General features: G+C 37.1%; 2 protein-coding genes across 4 annotated transcripts; one reads left to right on the plus strand and one right to left on the minus strand.

Moving 5' to 3' along the window:
* Positions 1–236: 236 nt before the first annotated feature.
* LOC107780542 (PRA1 family protein F3-like) lies at positions 237–1,142 on the plus strand. The gene has a single exon (XM_016601094.2). The coding sequence runs from the start codon at positions 374–376 to the stop codon at positions 902–904; it is 531 nt and encodes a 176-aa protein (XP_016456580.1). The 5' UTR covers positions 237–373; the 3' UTR covers positions 905–1,142.
* A 586-nt stretch (positions 1,143–1,728) lies between these two features.
* On the minus strand, positions 1,729–13,267 carry LOC107780541 (E3 ubiquitin protein ligase DRIP2). 3 transcript variants are annotated; one of them, XM_016601093.2, is made up of 8 exons: positions 13,132–13,267; positions 12,760–13,038; positions 11,823–11,922; positions 9,561–9,888; positions 8,986–9,431; positions 8,835–8,885; positions 2,726–2,798; positions 1,729–2,309 (listed from the first exon to the last, which is right to left on the minus strand). In XM_016601093.2, the coding sequence occupies exons 2-8, from the start codon at positions 12,872–12,874 to the stop codon at positions 2,130–2,132; spliced, it is 1,293 nt and encodes a 430-aa protein (XP_016456579.1). In that variant the 5' UTR covers positions 12,875–13,038; positions 13,132–13,267; the 3' UTR covers positions 1,729–2,129. The 3 variants fall into 3 exon arrangements, with proteins under 3 accessions (XP_016456579.1, XP_075093862.1, XP_075093863.1); XM_075237761.1 differs by lacking the exons at positions 11,823–11,922; positions 13,132–13,267 and having other exon boundaries at positions 12,760–12,926; XM_075237762.1 differs by lacking the exons at positions 11,823–11,922; positions 12,760–13,038; positions 13,132–13,267 and adding an exon at positions 10,161–10,291.
* Between the last annotated feature and the right edge of the window lie 436 nt (positions 13,268–13,703).

Below are 13,703 nucleotides of genomic sequence, written 5' to 3' on the forward strand. Positions count from 1 at the left end.
TTGACAGGAAAAAAAATTTTCTCCAATTGAAGGAAAATGAGTTCATGAAGAAAATATGTTTCAAAACATTTAAGTCAATCAAACATGGGAAAATTGGAACACATTTCATACCAAACACACCCTAAATGATTTGAGTTAAAAAGATAGAAAAGAAGATTACTCTCGTTGAATTATATCCCAATCACGAATTTTCTCCATTCCTCTTATATATGTTGATGAAGCACAAAATTACAGTAATTTTTTTTCAAAGGGACTAAAAGTGTAACTATCTTTTAATATAACGACCAATTATTTAGGCGCCATTCAATCCCCTTCTAGGGTCTTATTCGAGAAGATTCACCATTTGAAACCCTAAATTACAATCCGATCAATCATGCATGCGGCTTATGACTTCTCCTTCAATCGGGCCAGATCCGGCACACTTTCCTTCTACGCTCGGCGTCGTCCATGGAGAGAACTATTGGCCCACCCGTCTTCCTATACCCGACCCATTTCCCTCGCCGATTTCACATCTCGGGTCAAGCGAAACCTCGGTTACTTTCGGGTCAACTATGCCATCGTTGTGCTTCTCATACTCTTCTTAAGCCTCTTATGGCATCCGATTTCAATGATCGTCTTCTTAATCGTGTTCGTCGCTTGGTTTTTCCTCTACTTCCATCGCGACGAGCCGTTGATGGTTTTTAACCGTATGATTGATGATAGGATCGTTCTGGTTGTTCTAAGCGTTGTTACAGTGGTGAGTTTGGTACTGACACGTGTCTGGTTGAATGTGTTGGTCTCGATCGTGGTGGGAATGGTGTTAGTATTTTTGCATTGTACGTTTAGAATTACAGAGGATTTGTTTTTGGAAGAGGATGATGCTGCTGATGGTGGATTGCTGTCTTTTGTTGGTAGCTCGTCATGATATGAAGAAGCTAACACGGAGCAAATGTTTTTGTAGTCAATGGCTTCTTGTTGAAGCAATTAATTCAACAACTTGAATAAAATTTTCATTGTATGCAATATATACAAGGTTGGATTAGAATGCAATCAGGTTCAAGGCATTAAGGAATGCAATTTCAAGGTTTATTGTATGGTCGAATGGCTGTTGTTTACATTTTTTCCGGCAATTGAATTGAGAATTGAGACACGGATTATTTGGAGTATGTCTAGTTTTGTGCTGTCATTGTATATAAAGAGTACTCTCAGTTTAATAGTGAAAAAGCATAGCTACTTCGAGTTAGTAAACAAATGATGTATGGAATTTCTGTGATTTGGGAGTAGATGTTTCACTAATTAACTGAGCTTTACTGGATTATTGTTGCACTTTTAGTGCTGATATATTTGATTAATGAATCAACAGGCAACAGCATCCAAATTTTAAATTGTTAGGATCGGTTATATGATGCTCTGTATTCATCCTGTTCTATTCAAGTCTAATAAGATTCAACATAGTTTGACAATTTTTTGCCAATCGTCAATTGCTCAAACAGTTCAAACATCTGTGACATGAATTTTGATAACACAGCTCAAACATCTGTGAAAGGAATGCTATCTATCCACTGTCATTCCAGCTAAGTTAAATCATATTCATGTATAAGGAAGTTTGATAATCTGGATGAAGATAGCGCGGACATCTCCAGAATAGCAGCAGAAAAAATATGCACATGAATTCTAAACTCAGAATGGCAATTAGAATACAGCAATGTAATTCATCATTCTGGAGGCTGATGATGAAATACTAGGATCTTTGAAAAATAAATAATTGTGTATTATGAAGTACGGAGGATCGAAAGTCATAATGAAAAACATTATCAAAATTCATGCAGTATAACTACAAGGTAGTGTACAAGCATACAACACATTGCAGAAAGATAGTGAACTTGAGAGCATGGTATCTTCTCGGTTAGAGCACGAATGGCCAAACTCGTTCAGGGTCCCATGTGAAATCTCATCTTTTTTCTTATCCTGTTGCTCGTTTCCCGCTGATCTCCACCAATTCTAGTTGCAGTGATTAAATACAACTTACAAGTTTACAATCTCACCATATGCCACTCGAGGCAAAGGGGTCTAGCAATTCTGGCCTGCTACTTCAACATAAGACTAGCTCTCATATAGTTTATAAAGTACATGAATGCAGTGATAATAACTCAAGAAACTGGAACGCCTGGAACCTTTCGAGCATAAGCCAATACCATCACAAAGTCCTTTGCTGATGAACCAATAATTGCTGGAATTCTTTCAGATGTAGTAGTTTGAAGCCACATATCAACCAAACTGTTAAGTGGTAAACTGGGGGCTATTGATTGTCCCATACATCTAATCTCAACCTACAAATAAACTCGAGTCAGCACAACAAAAAGTAAAACAATTAAATCATGTATGTTTTCTTCAGTCAAGTTTATTGCAAGAACTCCCTCTCTGTCATACTTAGGGGCAACCATACTCGTCACTTATGGGTCATCTTCTTGGTAACCCGAAAGGAACATATTACAGTTAACATTGAGCATTACACATGATAATTCCTCATATTGCACTCACGTAACGTAGACAGTTACCTGACCCAAAGTTGAGTTCAACCCGTTCAAAACCAGACCGAATGAACATTGCACCCAATGGCAATTAATATTATAGAAAATCATGTCCCCCACTAACTTCAATTGTACATCACCAAGGAAGATGTATAATGTGAATAAATGGATGTGTTGTTCGTTGATTTATAAATAACTAAAATCAAGCCAATTACCTCGTCTTCGCTCTTAAGATCCAACTTCCTCACCAGGTATTTTTGGATGAAAGAAACTGGAATGTTACCGTCCCTGCAACAGCAGAAGATATGAGAAACATTGAGGAAAATACGCAAGAATTCATGTCATAAAATATTACTTATAAATATTGGTCCCTTCCTACTACAAATGGACTACTCAATCTAAATTTTGGCGCACAGAAAGTTTCCCAACATGAGCTTCTCTTTCTACGTGTCTTCCACTGCTGACAGCTATTGCTTATCCATCCCCAATGATTATCTTAAGCCGCCTTCATTATTTTTCGTCATGCCTCCATTATCCAAGCCTTTGCAGATCCTTGCTAGTTATACATCCAAAACTACTTTGTAAGTCAGATTACATGCGAATTTAGGTGCCATCAGGCCAATCATTGTCAGATTATCTTATTAGCAACTTCCAGAGCAGACCTCTTTTTCTGCATTGCCATTTTACCCTTTTCAAATCTTCCCAAAAACTGCTCTATTTCCATTTAGCATTCTTATGAACCGTTTAAGAATTTTAATGTCAACATATCAAATTGCAAGGCCCTTTTTGTCTGTGATTTTCCTTTTTTCTTTTCAAAGTTCCCAGATCACAAGCACGCTTCATTTCATGCGTTCATTACTACCATCATATTACTGTTGGTTATAAGCCATTAAAAGTTAACAACTGTGATTTCTGAACTTTGCTGGTCTGGAGATAGGATGCTGGGTTGGTATATAATTAGTTGTTTGAAATTGGACAGGTCACCAAGATATAGACCAAACCAGAACAAAGAGATAAAAAAAGGGGATGGATACTTCATAGTCTTTGTCCGATCTAGCTTCCATATATTTCAATCTTCACTTGAAGAGGAGACCATTTTGAGTTCAAGCTCAAGGACCTTAGTCCTATTCATGAAAACATAATCAGATGGAGGGCATACTAACTATTAGTAGTGATATTCTTCTATTTCGAGCAAACGTGGATGCGACCATACCAGCACTAATGCACTGGATCCCATTAAAACTAAACATACTTAGGCGAGAGTAGTACTAGGATGGGTGACTCCCTCGCAAGTCCTCATGCTACAATCCTTGTTTACCCAAATTGGGGTTGAGGCATAGTTGTTGTTGCTTGCAATGTTATCAAAGGCGCAAAGCGCAAGAAAAATTCTTGAGGTACATTGGGGCTTTAAGTGCAAAACGCAAATAAAGCATGGGCTTTAACGAAGAAAGGTACAAGTAGAGAAAAAATACAAATATGTATGTATAGTCCTAGACTAATAATTATAAGTATGAATAGCAAATATATGGAGAAATAAATTGATTTTTTTCACAATAAAGTGAAATATTAATTGTTTAGGTTTGCCTCTTCAGAATTACGCTCATTGGCAAGAAAAAGTATGCCTTAGAGCCTTGATGATAACACTGAAGCGCCCGCTAAGCGAGGCGAAACGCTCAACATGTTTTAAGCCTCGCTTTAGGGCTTAAGCATGCCTTTGACGACACTTGTTGCTTGTTGAATACTACCCCCTAGAAGACAGCCAACAAATGTAGGAGGATTGGTCCTACTAGTCAGTATAACAAATCTAACCTCGTTCATCAACAGTAAAGTAGGACCTTTTATACCAAAGCAAACGATTAGCTTTGAGAGGTCAACCTGAGTGTTGCTGACCTAATATAAACAAATAATATGTCCTTCTCTAAAAGCTTAAACTTTAAAATGAAGTGGTCACACACTTATGATGAGCAGGCAAAGTTTCTAAATTCAAGCCTCACCTACACGAGGGTACACAATTCAAAATTGGTGATAAGAATATCCAAGGGGTGGAAACAAATGAAAATAAGAAATACAAAAATCTAAACCAATATATGGCAGGTGCGTAGGCAAACATCACTCTGAATATTGGAGGAACTTTTGGGCAGCAGAAACATGCTGCAAAAGTAAATCAGTTGCAGCACTGACGTGGAAGAAACCAGAGAATTCTTAGGCTTGAGGGGCGTAGACTAAAAAGCAACTGTGGTAGTGTAGCTGGGAAATAGGCAAGAAGATGGAAAACAAGAAATTATGAATGCAGTAATGCTAGATCACAACTGTTGCTACTTCTAGCCTTCTAAGAAAAAAGTAGAAATAAATGAGTTTAACAAATAGACACTCTATAGTCTATAGTACACTATTGTTGTACTTCTTAAAAAATTAGAATAATTACACCTAAGATATTAATGTCACAAAAGGGGGATATATCCCTATAAAAGGAGAATACATATCAAAAGGAGCTATGCAAGAATATTGCTCTCTACAGAAGCCATCCAACAGCTCGGAGGGGAATCAGATTGGTTTACCAATGGTACTTCTAATACCAGAAGAAAGTGGTACAAGAAGGACTATTATAAGCCACTATTTTCATCATTCACCTGATTGGTCAAATAACTGTGAACACCACATAAGATCCAGCAAGAGACTGAGTTAGCAACTATATGCTAGAGAGAGAGGCAATACGTAAGGAGCTATCTTAAAATCAAGAGAAGACAAGGAACATAAAGGCACTTAACTAGGCATGAACATCCATTTTATTATACTACCCAAGGTGGCGCAGTGTTATCATCATGAAGCAAGTAGCTAGCTTGTAGTTTACAGCAACTTTGCAAGACAGGTCTCTCATAAGTAGTTGCAATCCCTAAGAAATACTGGCCTGTAAAAGAAAATCCTATCCTGAAAGGGGAGAATTAATCCTCCAGCAGTTTTGTCCTAGTAACCCATCCAGTACCTTAACTCTTATCTTCAGCATCTATTAGCTATGCTCCAGAACTGGCTTCCTCCACAGAAAGAAATCCAAATTATAACTGGGGTTCACATCATAACCGTCTTGGAAGGTAGGTGTCGGACTCACCCATCCAGTTGACTAAAATTGATAAAAGACCAATCACTGGCTTACTCCAATTGTTTAGAGCATCTAAGACTATTCCAAGACCAAATGCAAAAGACTTGGTGAGAATCCACTAAGTAATTTTCTTAAAATAATGCCCCGGGTCACCTTTTGGGTTGCTCCATAGGTAAATCCCTCATTGAAGCCAGTTGGTCTCCTTCACAAAGGTGTAGTTAGCACCCATTTGTTATAGAAAAACATAGGTAGGTTTGTAGTAAGAAATTCTTTGCACTCATGATTGTATTCAGTCATCTAAGTGCAAGGGTCATGTTACTGCATGTCATTTCCAGATGCTCTCTGCCCACACGGGTTTCCTAGGATAAGTATATGGTCCCAGATAGCATACCCAACTGCTTTTAACCAGCTGGTTCTGTCCAATTTCAAAAGCAGGGCTAGTTGTACACCCATATCTGATTGTAGCGACTGTTGAATAATGGAAAAGAAGTGTGCAGGAAAGCTCCAACAAACAAACATAGATTGATACGCGGAGCTAAAGAGAACCTACAGAACTGGCTCGCCAGCACTTTCCTTAGACTGGATTTGCGATACCCGGTCATCAAAAAGAAGAAATATAATTTTTTTTTTTTAAACTAAGTAAATCTACCCAAAAAGGACATCAAACAGTTCTAGAAAGATAACAACACCTTGTAAAAACAAAAGGAAGTTAAACGAAAAAGAAAAACTAGAAAAAAAGAATCAACGACATAAAAAACCAAACCAAAAGGCATCATCAACAACATAGAAAAACATTGACCAGAAGCACAAGCAGAAAAGAGATGTGAAAGCTGTGGCAGCTATTGTTTTTACTTTTTATTTTTTTATATTGGTTTTACTTTTTAGTTTTTGAAATAACATGACAAAGAAGACCAGTTTCCTCATTGTTTCTGGAAATCACCATTAAATCTCTCCATTTAAAATTGAACATCGAGAGGCATCTTGTACATACATATTGACTTGGTTCATCTACTAAGAGTACAAATATGGTTCTTTATGCCCCTAGGGCTTTTGTTCAGTGGAAAATATAGTTCAGCAGTGTAGACGCATGTCAAGAGTTTGAATCCTCTTATTAACCAAGTTTGGTATTTAAGTGGAGAAGTATAGAGGGGCGGGCCATTATCCACTGATTTTTTAAGCTAAGAACAGCAGATTTCACATTTATAAAAACTTATGGTTCTTTTACGAAAAGTGGGTGTAGAAATGAGGTGATAGATTAACCATGGTTTATTTATGGTTGGAGAGTGTAGAGTACCTTTCGTTTTTCAGTAGTTGGAAAGTGTAAACATAGCACCATTTTGGCAAAATTTATACGTTATTTCTTTTAATATATCGACGCTAGATCTAATAAGTTCACAATGAGTTTTAAGCATTGTAAATGATATTTATATACATGAAATAATATTATTTTAAAAGAAAATAATTATGAAAAAATAAAAAAAATATACAATAAATAATAAAAGCAAGGAAAATATTTAAAAGGTAGAAAAAAACAATCGCGATTACCAACCACCACATTACGGGACTTTACAAACCATGACCACCATCGATGCACTTGACATGTTACTATGCCCTAACCTCGAAGGCGACACCCGTAAAACCTCTAGTAGCGATGTTGTCGTTCAATGTAGCCTAGTGCGATTGGCTAATGCTTTGTTCTCGGCATGCCGCTGGGCCTAACGGGCCCTCTAATTGTGATGTTATCGTCGAGTGCGGCTTGTTGTCATAGTCAATGCCTTTGCCCTCGAAAAAATACTTAAAATCAAGAAAGGAATCGCGTGAAACGGATAAATGAGCGTAAAGTTATGTCGTTTTGAGGTTTTACACTTCCGCACCTAAAATGGAAGGAGGAAAGGTATTAAGTGAATTTAGAGCACAAGGAATGTCGGACGCGATCATACCAGCACTAACGCACCGGATTGCATCCCTCTTTTTGGCAAAATTTGCACGTTATTTCTTTTAATATATCGACGGTAGATCTAATAAAATCACAATGAGTTTTAAGCATTGTAAATGATATTTATATACATGAAATAATATTATTTTAAAAGAAAATAATTATGAAAAAAATAAAAAAAAAACAATAAATAATAAAAACAAGGAAAATATTTAAAAGGTAGAAAAAAACAATCGCGATTACCAACCACCACCTTACGGGACTTTACAAACCATGACCACCATCGTTGCACTTGACATCTAGTGGGTTCAAGATTTAAGATGTGGTAACTAAGGATTTTTGGATTTGTTCGGTGGCTGAGAACTTGAGATTAACGTTGGATTATGAAAGAGACTAGGAGCATTTCTGTATAATTATCGATTCTGCGAGGCAGTGTTTGAGAGATGGTAGAAACAACCTCAAATTCATAGAAGGTCTCTTTAGAGTAGGCATTTCAGTTTGAGGTACTATTGGGTCAATAAGAGGGAATAAAGTGGCTTACGAGTCTTACAGAAACCGCATGAATACCACACTTGCATGAATTGCACGGTGATTGACAGGTGCATACAGTATTCAGGATGTAGAGGAATCTACATCTAAGATAACGTTTTTACTTTTTTGGACTACTTTTAAGTAAATTCCTCAAGCTAATTCAGGGAGAAATGGATAGCGATCTATCTGATTATAGGAACCCGTTATACTAACATTTTATGTTAGAATAGAGAGTTGGTACAATTTCAAAGTCAAATCAGCACCTTCAATTTAGATTATTACTTTCGACCATTGCTGGTCTATAAACGATTGCTCCCTAAATGATGCGAGAATATACTGATCAGATGTGATTAAATGCTAAAAATAAAGGTAATTTAAATCAACTGCCCAGCTTGTTAACACAGCACATTGAATGTACTCAGATTTAGAGCATGTTCTCTTATTATATAAGTGAGAGTTTATTCTACAATAAAGGTCAGTTTCAGTGCTCCTGACGCAACATTAAGTAGTTAGCATAATTAGCTTCTATCATGTATCTTTATGCAACGTAACTATGACTTCTCCATAGCCACCGCAGTAGACAAGTTGCAGAATTGTGCAGTGCTGGAAAGAAATGATGTCACCTTCGTACCTCAGGAAGGGTTGGAAAAGCTTATCAAATTTGTAAGAACCAAAATTCATGCAGCTAAAATGTTCTTGGTACAACCATTGTGAATTCTAAGTGCATAATAAGATGTTTCAAGGAATAAAATGCACTTACTTTATTCTCAAGTAACTTGCAGAAATCTGTGGCAAGGGTGCATCTCCCTCCCTGACACAAATAATTTGGAGAATTAAAAACATTGGATATTCGCTCTTGTCTTAGAAAAAGTAAAGCAGAAAAATTCTATAAGATAAAAGCAGATTCTCACTGGTCTTCAAAGGCCACTAATGAGAACCATATTGGATAGATTCTCCTTTCACATTTGGCACTGGTTGCATCCAGTACAGTTTGCGGTGAAATATTAAACTCTCCAAAAGCTGATGCCTTCTTTTGGCGAATTCTACATGATTTCTTAGGTTTATCAAATTCTTGAGGACCAGGATCACCATTATTATCATCCTTGATCTTCAATTTGTGCCCATGTTCTTTGACTTTAGTTTTACGGACATGACCCTCACGGTCATGAGAATGCAGACCTTCTGACTTAGCGGTAGAACCCTGTGAGGTAAACCTCGAAGATTTGCTCCTGTTTGCTGCTTCTACCAAACAATTTAAAGGTTTCCACAAATCAAGTTTGCCTTCCCACTGTTTATTGCCGTTCGCAATTTCCTTATCAGGTGTAGGGTGGTCAGAAGGCTCACCACTGGAAGAATTCTACAAAAAATTGACATGATTGACTGTAACAATAATACTGCAGGTCTTTGCATAACATTGACCAACGACAAGACCTCAACGAAGTCCAAATTGAGGCATAGCACCTAACATCTGAAGAACATGACTTACCAGCCTTATGTTCTGAGTGAACTTGTTCAAAGTCTCAGGTGAGCTAGAGCTATCCAGCTGATCTTCTCCAGAACCTTCTTCTTTCTTGACAGGTTTCTCAATTGAAAAGGCAGAACCCCGTAATGTTTTTCTTGCCACCGATTTTGATCTTCTTCCTGTCATTCCAGTTTGTGTAGATACTCTTGGAGTGCTGACCACAAGTGACGAGAGCGATCTCTCCTTTCTCCTTACTGGCAATGCAACTGAAGGCATAATTTCAGGTGCGTTCACCTTTCGCCTCTTATAAGGGAATACCTTTGCTCTCACATCCTGCAGATTATGATCTGGCCTGTTGTAAAATAATTAAAAAAACAAATAACATTCTCAGGGAAAATTCCGTCTTTCACCCAACCGTAGAAGAAAATATAACATGCATAAGAGGCAGCTACATGCATGAAAAAGCAGAACAAAATCGTGCCAGAAAATGAAGATTAACTGAGTTGTAGCCTAACATAACTGGTGAAACTTGATGAGCTATGCATTTGGGTACTTAAGTAATAAATTTTACCTATCATCACACACACACACACACACAAACTCATTTATTATAATGAGACATACATCATCTGTTCTCCACATATTATAGTTTGCTCTCTACACTCCCATCTGTTGTGTGTTGCCTCTCCTTTACTACTTCAGAAGTTTCTAAGATAATCAAAAGTGAACTTTAAATCCAACAGCTACAGATTCCAATTTTATTGGATGATATAGAAGTCTGCCGATGTTTTCTGCTGCCAAGTTTTCCTCCTTATATTCCCAGAATCAATCTCTTCTTGTTACCTTATTGGTCTTTCTTCACAGAACCTCCAAATTGAAACAGGAATTAATTGTAAATACTGATCCAAACCCATAACTCGGTAAAAGGCAAATATATCAAATTGTTGTGGGATCAACATTGTTTTAAGGGACCTTAAAGACCAAACAAGACTTAACATATCCACAAGAGAAAGAATCAGATCTGACAAAGGGTCAACAAGTAGCACACAGAGGAAAAAATGAGAGAAGTCCACCTGAGATGGTTTAACCATGTCACTATGCAGATCTCCAAATACACTAGTGCGTAAGGTACTAAAAGGAGAAGAGAGGCAAACCTAAACCCATATGGAGGGTCAGGGATTTGTTTCAAAGACCAAATAACTTTCGTGATCAATGTGGACTTAATAAGTGCAAAAACAGTGAAGCAATGGATCCAGATAGACAATAAAACTAGTTGGGATTCAGGCTTCGCTGTTATCACACTAACATTATGTCCGGTGTCCACCAAAAGTCTTTTTAATGTGATAAGAGACTTGCACGTCAGTGTGGAGACAAGTATCAAATTTAGAGAACTTATAGTTTTACAGAACTCCTTATTTGCATTATTAGACAGATTATTTAGTATTGGAGTAAACTAGATTGAATAGATTTGAACAGATATAGAGGATTCATACTACAGATCCCAGTTAGTTTCGGATGGACACATAATTGATTGAATGATTAAACGTACTGTACAAGAGTTGGTGCACGTCTAGTCATCGTAGTGACACATAAGAGGAAAACTACCCCCTAGAGCACTATGGTCTGTGCTCAGTATGTTTAGAGAAATCCTAATCCATCTATGTCCAGGAAACGCAAAATGTCAACAAAAATTTAGCATGGCTGTTTCTTTGAAGATGGACTTCATAAAGAAGAAAGGCGAATGTGGTAAAGGAAAGAAATTCCCAAATTTGATGAGCATGTCACATTGCTCTCAAATTAAACATAGAACAATCTTGAGCCAGCAAGAAGTCTGAAGACAACAAATATATCCAGGCATGTAACCTCTAGCTAAATAACCATACTGAAATCACATAGCTGCAGTTTCCACCTAATTTCTTTCCCACGGAAAAAGCCTGCACTTTATAGCTGCATACCAAACTCCAAAGGAGCGGTGAACATGGTACAGGCTTAATGATGTTAAGTTTGGTAGATGTAGAAAATTAAGTTAATCGATATAGATGGAATCTTCTAGTCAAACTCTCTACAGACTTCATGATGTTAAGTTTGGTAGGCATAGAAAATTAAGTTAGTCAATATAGATGGAATGTTCTGGTAGAACTTCCAGGTGACGGAAAAAAAGTTTCTGAAAAATATCTAAAGCTAAAACTTTCTGCCCGAATACGTCCACTGAGTACTACTTAAGCACACTCTTTGCATTTAAGAAAATAGAAAGGGAAAAGAATAAGAGCTAGAAGATAATATGACCTCAATTTCTCTAAAGGAACACAGCCTAAGTCGATATTGCAAATTGGACAGTGTTCCGTTTCTTCATCAGACAACTTTTTGTAGATGCATTTCCTGCAAACTGAGTGAAGTTCCAGAAGGAACAGTGTCAAAGCAGTAGTCATCTTTTTTGCAAAAGCAATTGCTAGTTTCAATAATACTCAAACCAAAATGCAGAAAGACAACATTTTTATGTAAAAGGAAAAAGAAGAAAGTAAGCTAAGTTCAACTCATTCATCATGTTTCACACCATATACATGAATGCAAGATCGTAAACTCTTGTATAAAAAAATTAACTTTCTAGAAATGCTTAGATGAATAAAGAAACATCACGCTCTCTTGCGCGCAAAAGATAGCAATTTAGCAATAACATAAATTAACACCTCTGCTGGACTCCAATTTGTAACTGAGATCACATTATCTAAAGTAACAGAAAAAGAAAATATATACTGTACGATACAAATAAATCAGGTCAATCAACAGCATTCAGTTGAAGCTTCAATTAGACACTACGAACTGTCCTGATCAGCTCAAAACATGTATCTCCCTAGTCACAAAAATAAGCAAATATAGCTGAAACGGAAACATCCAAAAAACAAAATCACCAATTTCCCGTAGATAATCATTAGCGCAGAGGAAATAACATGTGATCGATTTACTGAAATGGGATCGATCAAACAGATAGCTCGTTCCCATTTAGTTGAGAAAACCAAGTATCCTATCTTCGATTACACCTGCTTTAAAAATCGCTCAAACAATGAGCAGGCAAAGAGGTATACACAATTCCTAAAAAGTAAACCCAGATCGTAAAAATGACTGAAACAGTAATCAGAAAACCGAAAGCAATTCAAAATTCAAACAGCTCACATTGAGTACCCCACATAGTATTTATAAAGAGAGAAATTAAAAGGGGACTCACACGTATGAAGACATTCGGAAATAGTAGTTGCATCTCTGAAGAGTTTATGACAAAGAGGGCATGTCATGCATGCCCCAATCCTGTCCCTCCTCACCTTCACCGCTTGATTCGACATTTATATCTGTATTTCTCAGTATATCAGCTACCTCCCCGCTCTCAATAAACAGTTTTGAGATTATAATTTAGACCCTTTTATCTCTCAAATCCACGTACTCAAGCGGTGCATGCTAGAAACGCCACCGTAACACATGGAATTTACGTTCATTCCTCGCTCTTTATCTGCATTCAACCCACAAACAAAGAACGTCACAATTATCACACCCAAAGTTAGCTTTGCGACAAACAGCAGAAACGGATTTAATAATAAGAGACCTGTTGAATCTGCGATTTGATTTGGGGTAAAGGGAACGTGGATTTGATGATCTCTTGTTGCTGTGCCTGTGTATATAACTGCGTTGTATTGTATTTGGGTTTGGGAGTCGAAATCGAGGGTGTTTTTGGTTTTGGGGGGGGGGGGGGTGCTTTTTATATTACTCCAAAGTAATAATTAGTATATGTTATTTTTTGGTTTTATTAAATGCTATGTATTTAATATGAGGGCTGGGTGTTAAAATGCGCCGTGGAGAATGGGGATGAAGAGTGTGGGCTGCTGATTAATATTCGTTGTGTTTGGTATGCGTGAGCGTGACGGCGGTGCTGCTTAAGGGCCACAGAGAGGGTGGTTTGGATATTAATTGCATCTCGCGGCGCACGTTAGCCTGCTAGGAGATTTTTTCTAAGAAAAATATTTTTCGTAATTAATCTCAATTAAGTGATATGTAATTTTACTTTAGTTAAAAACTATTTGGTTTAAATAAAATATCAGGTGTAAGTTATTATTTTTATGTTCTTTTCTTAAGTAAAATGCCTCAAGAAAAAAGATGGAGATGTAGAAGTTGGTTCTT

Source organism: Nicotiana tabacum, chromosome 19, assembly GCF_000715075.1.
Source record: "Nicotiana tabacum cultivar K326 chromosome 19, ASM71507v2, whole genome shotgun sequence".
NCBI classification, from domain to species: Eukaryota; Viridiplantae; Streptophyta; class Magnoliopsida; order Solanales; family Solanaceae; genus Nicotiana; species Nicotiana tabacum.

Excerpts from the sequence above, each read along its gene's own strand:
- LOC107780542 (XM_016601094.2), top strand. The coding sequence starts at position 374 with ATGCATGCGGCTTATGACTTCTCCTTCAATCGGGCCAGATCCGGCACA.
- LOC107780541 (XM_016601093.2), bottom strand. The coding sequence starts at position 12,874 with ATGTCGAATCAAGCGGTGAAGGTGAGGAGGGACAGGATTGGGGCATGC. Across the intron at positions 11,923-12,759 it reads TTCCGAATGTCTTCATACGT|TTTGCAGGAAATGCATCTAC; the intron begins GTGAGTCCCCTT and ends AACTTCACTCAG. Across the intron at positions 2,799-8,834 it reads GCAAGTTACTTGAGAATAAA|GGACGGTAACATTCCAGTTT; the intron begins GTAAGTGCATTT and ends CTGCTGTTGCAG.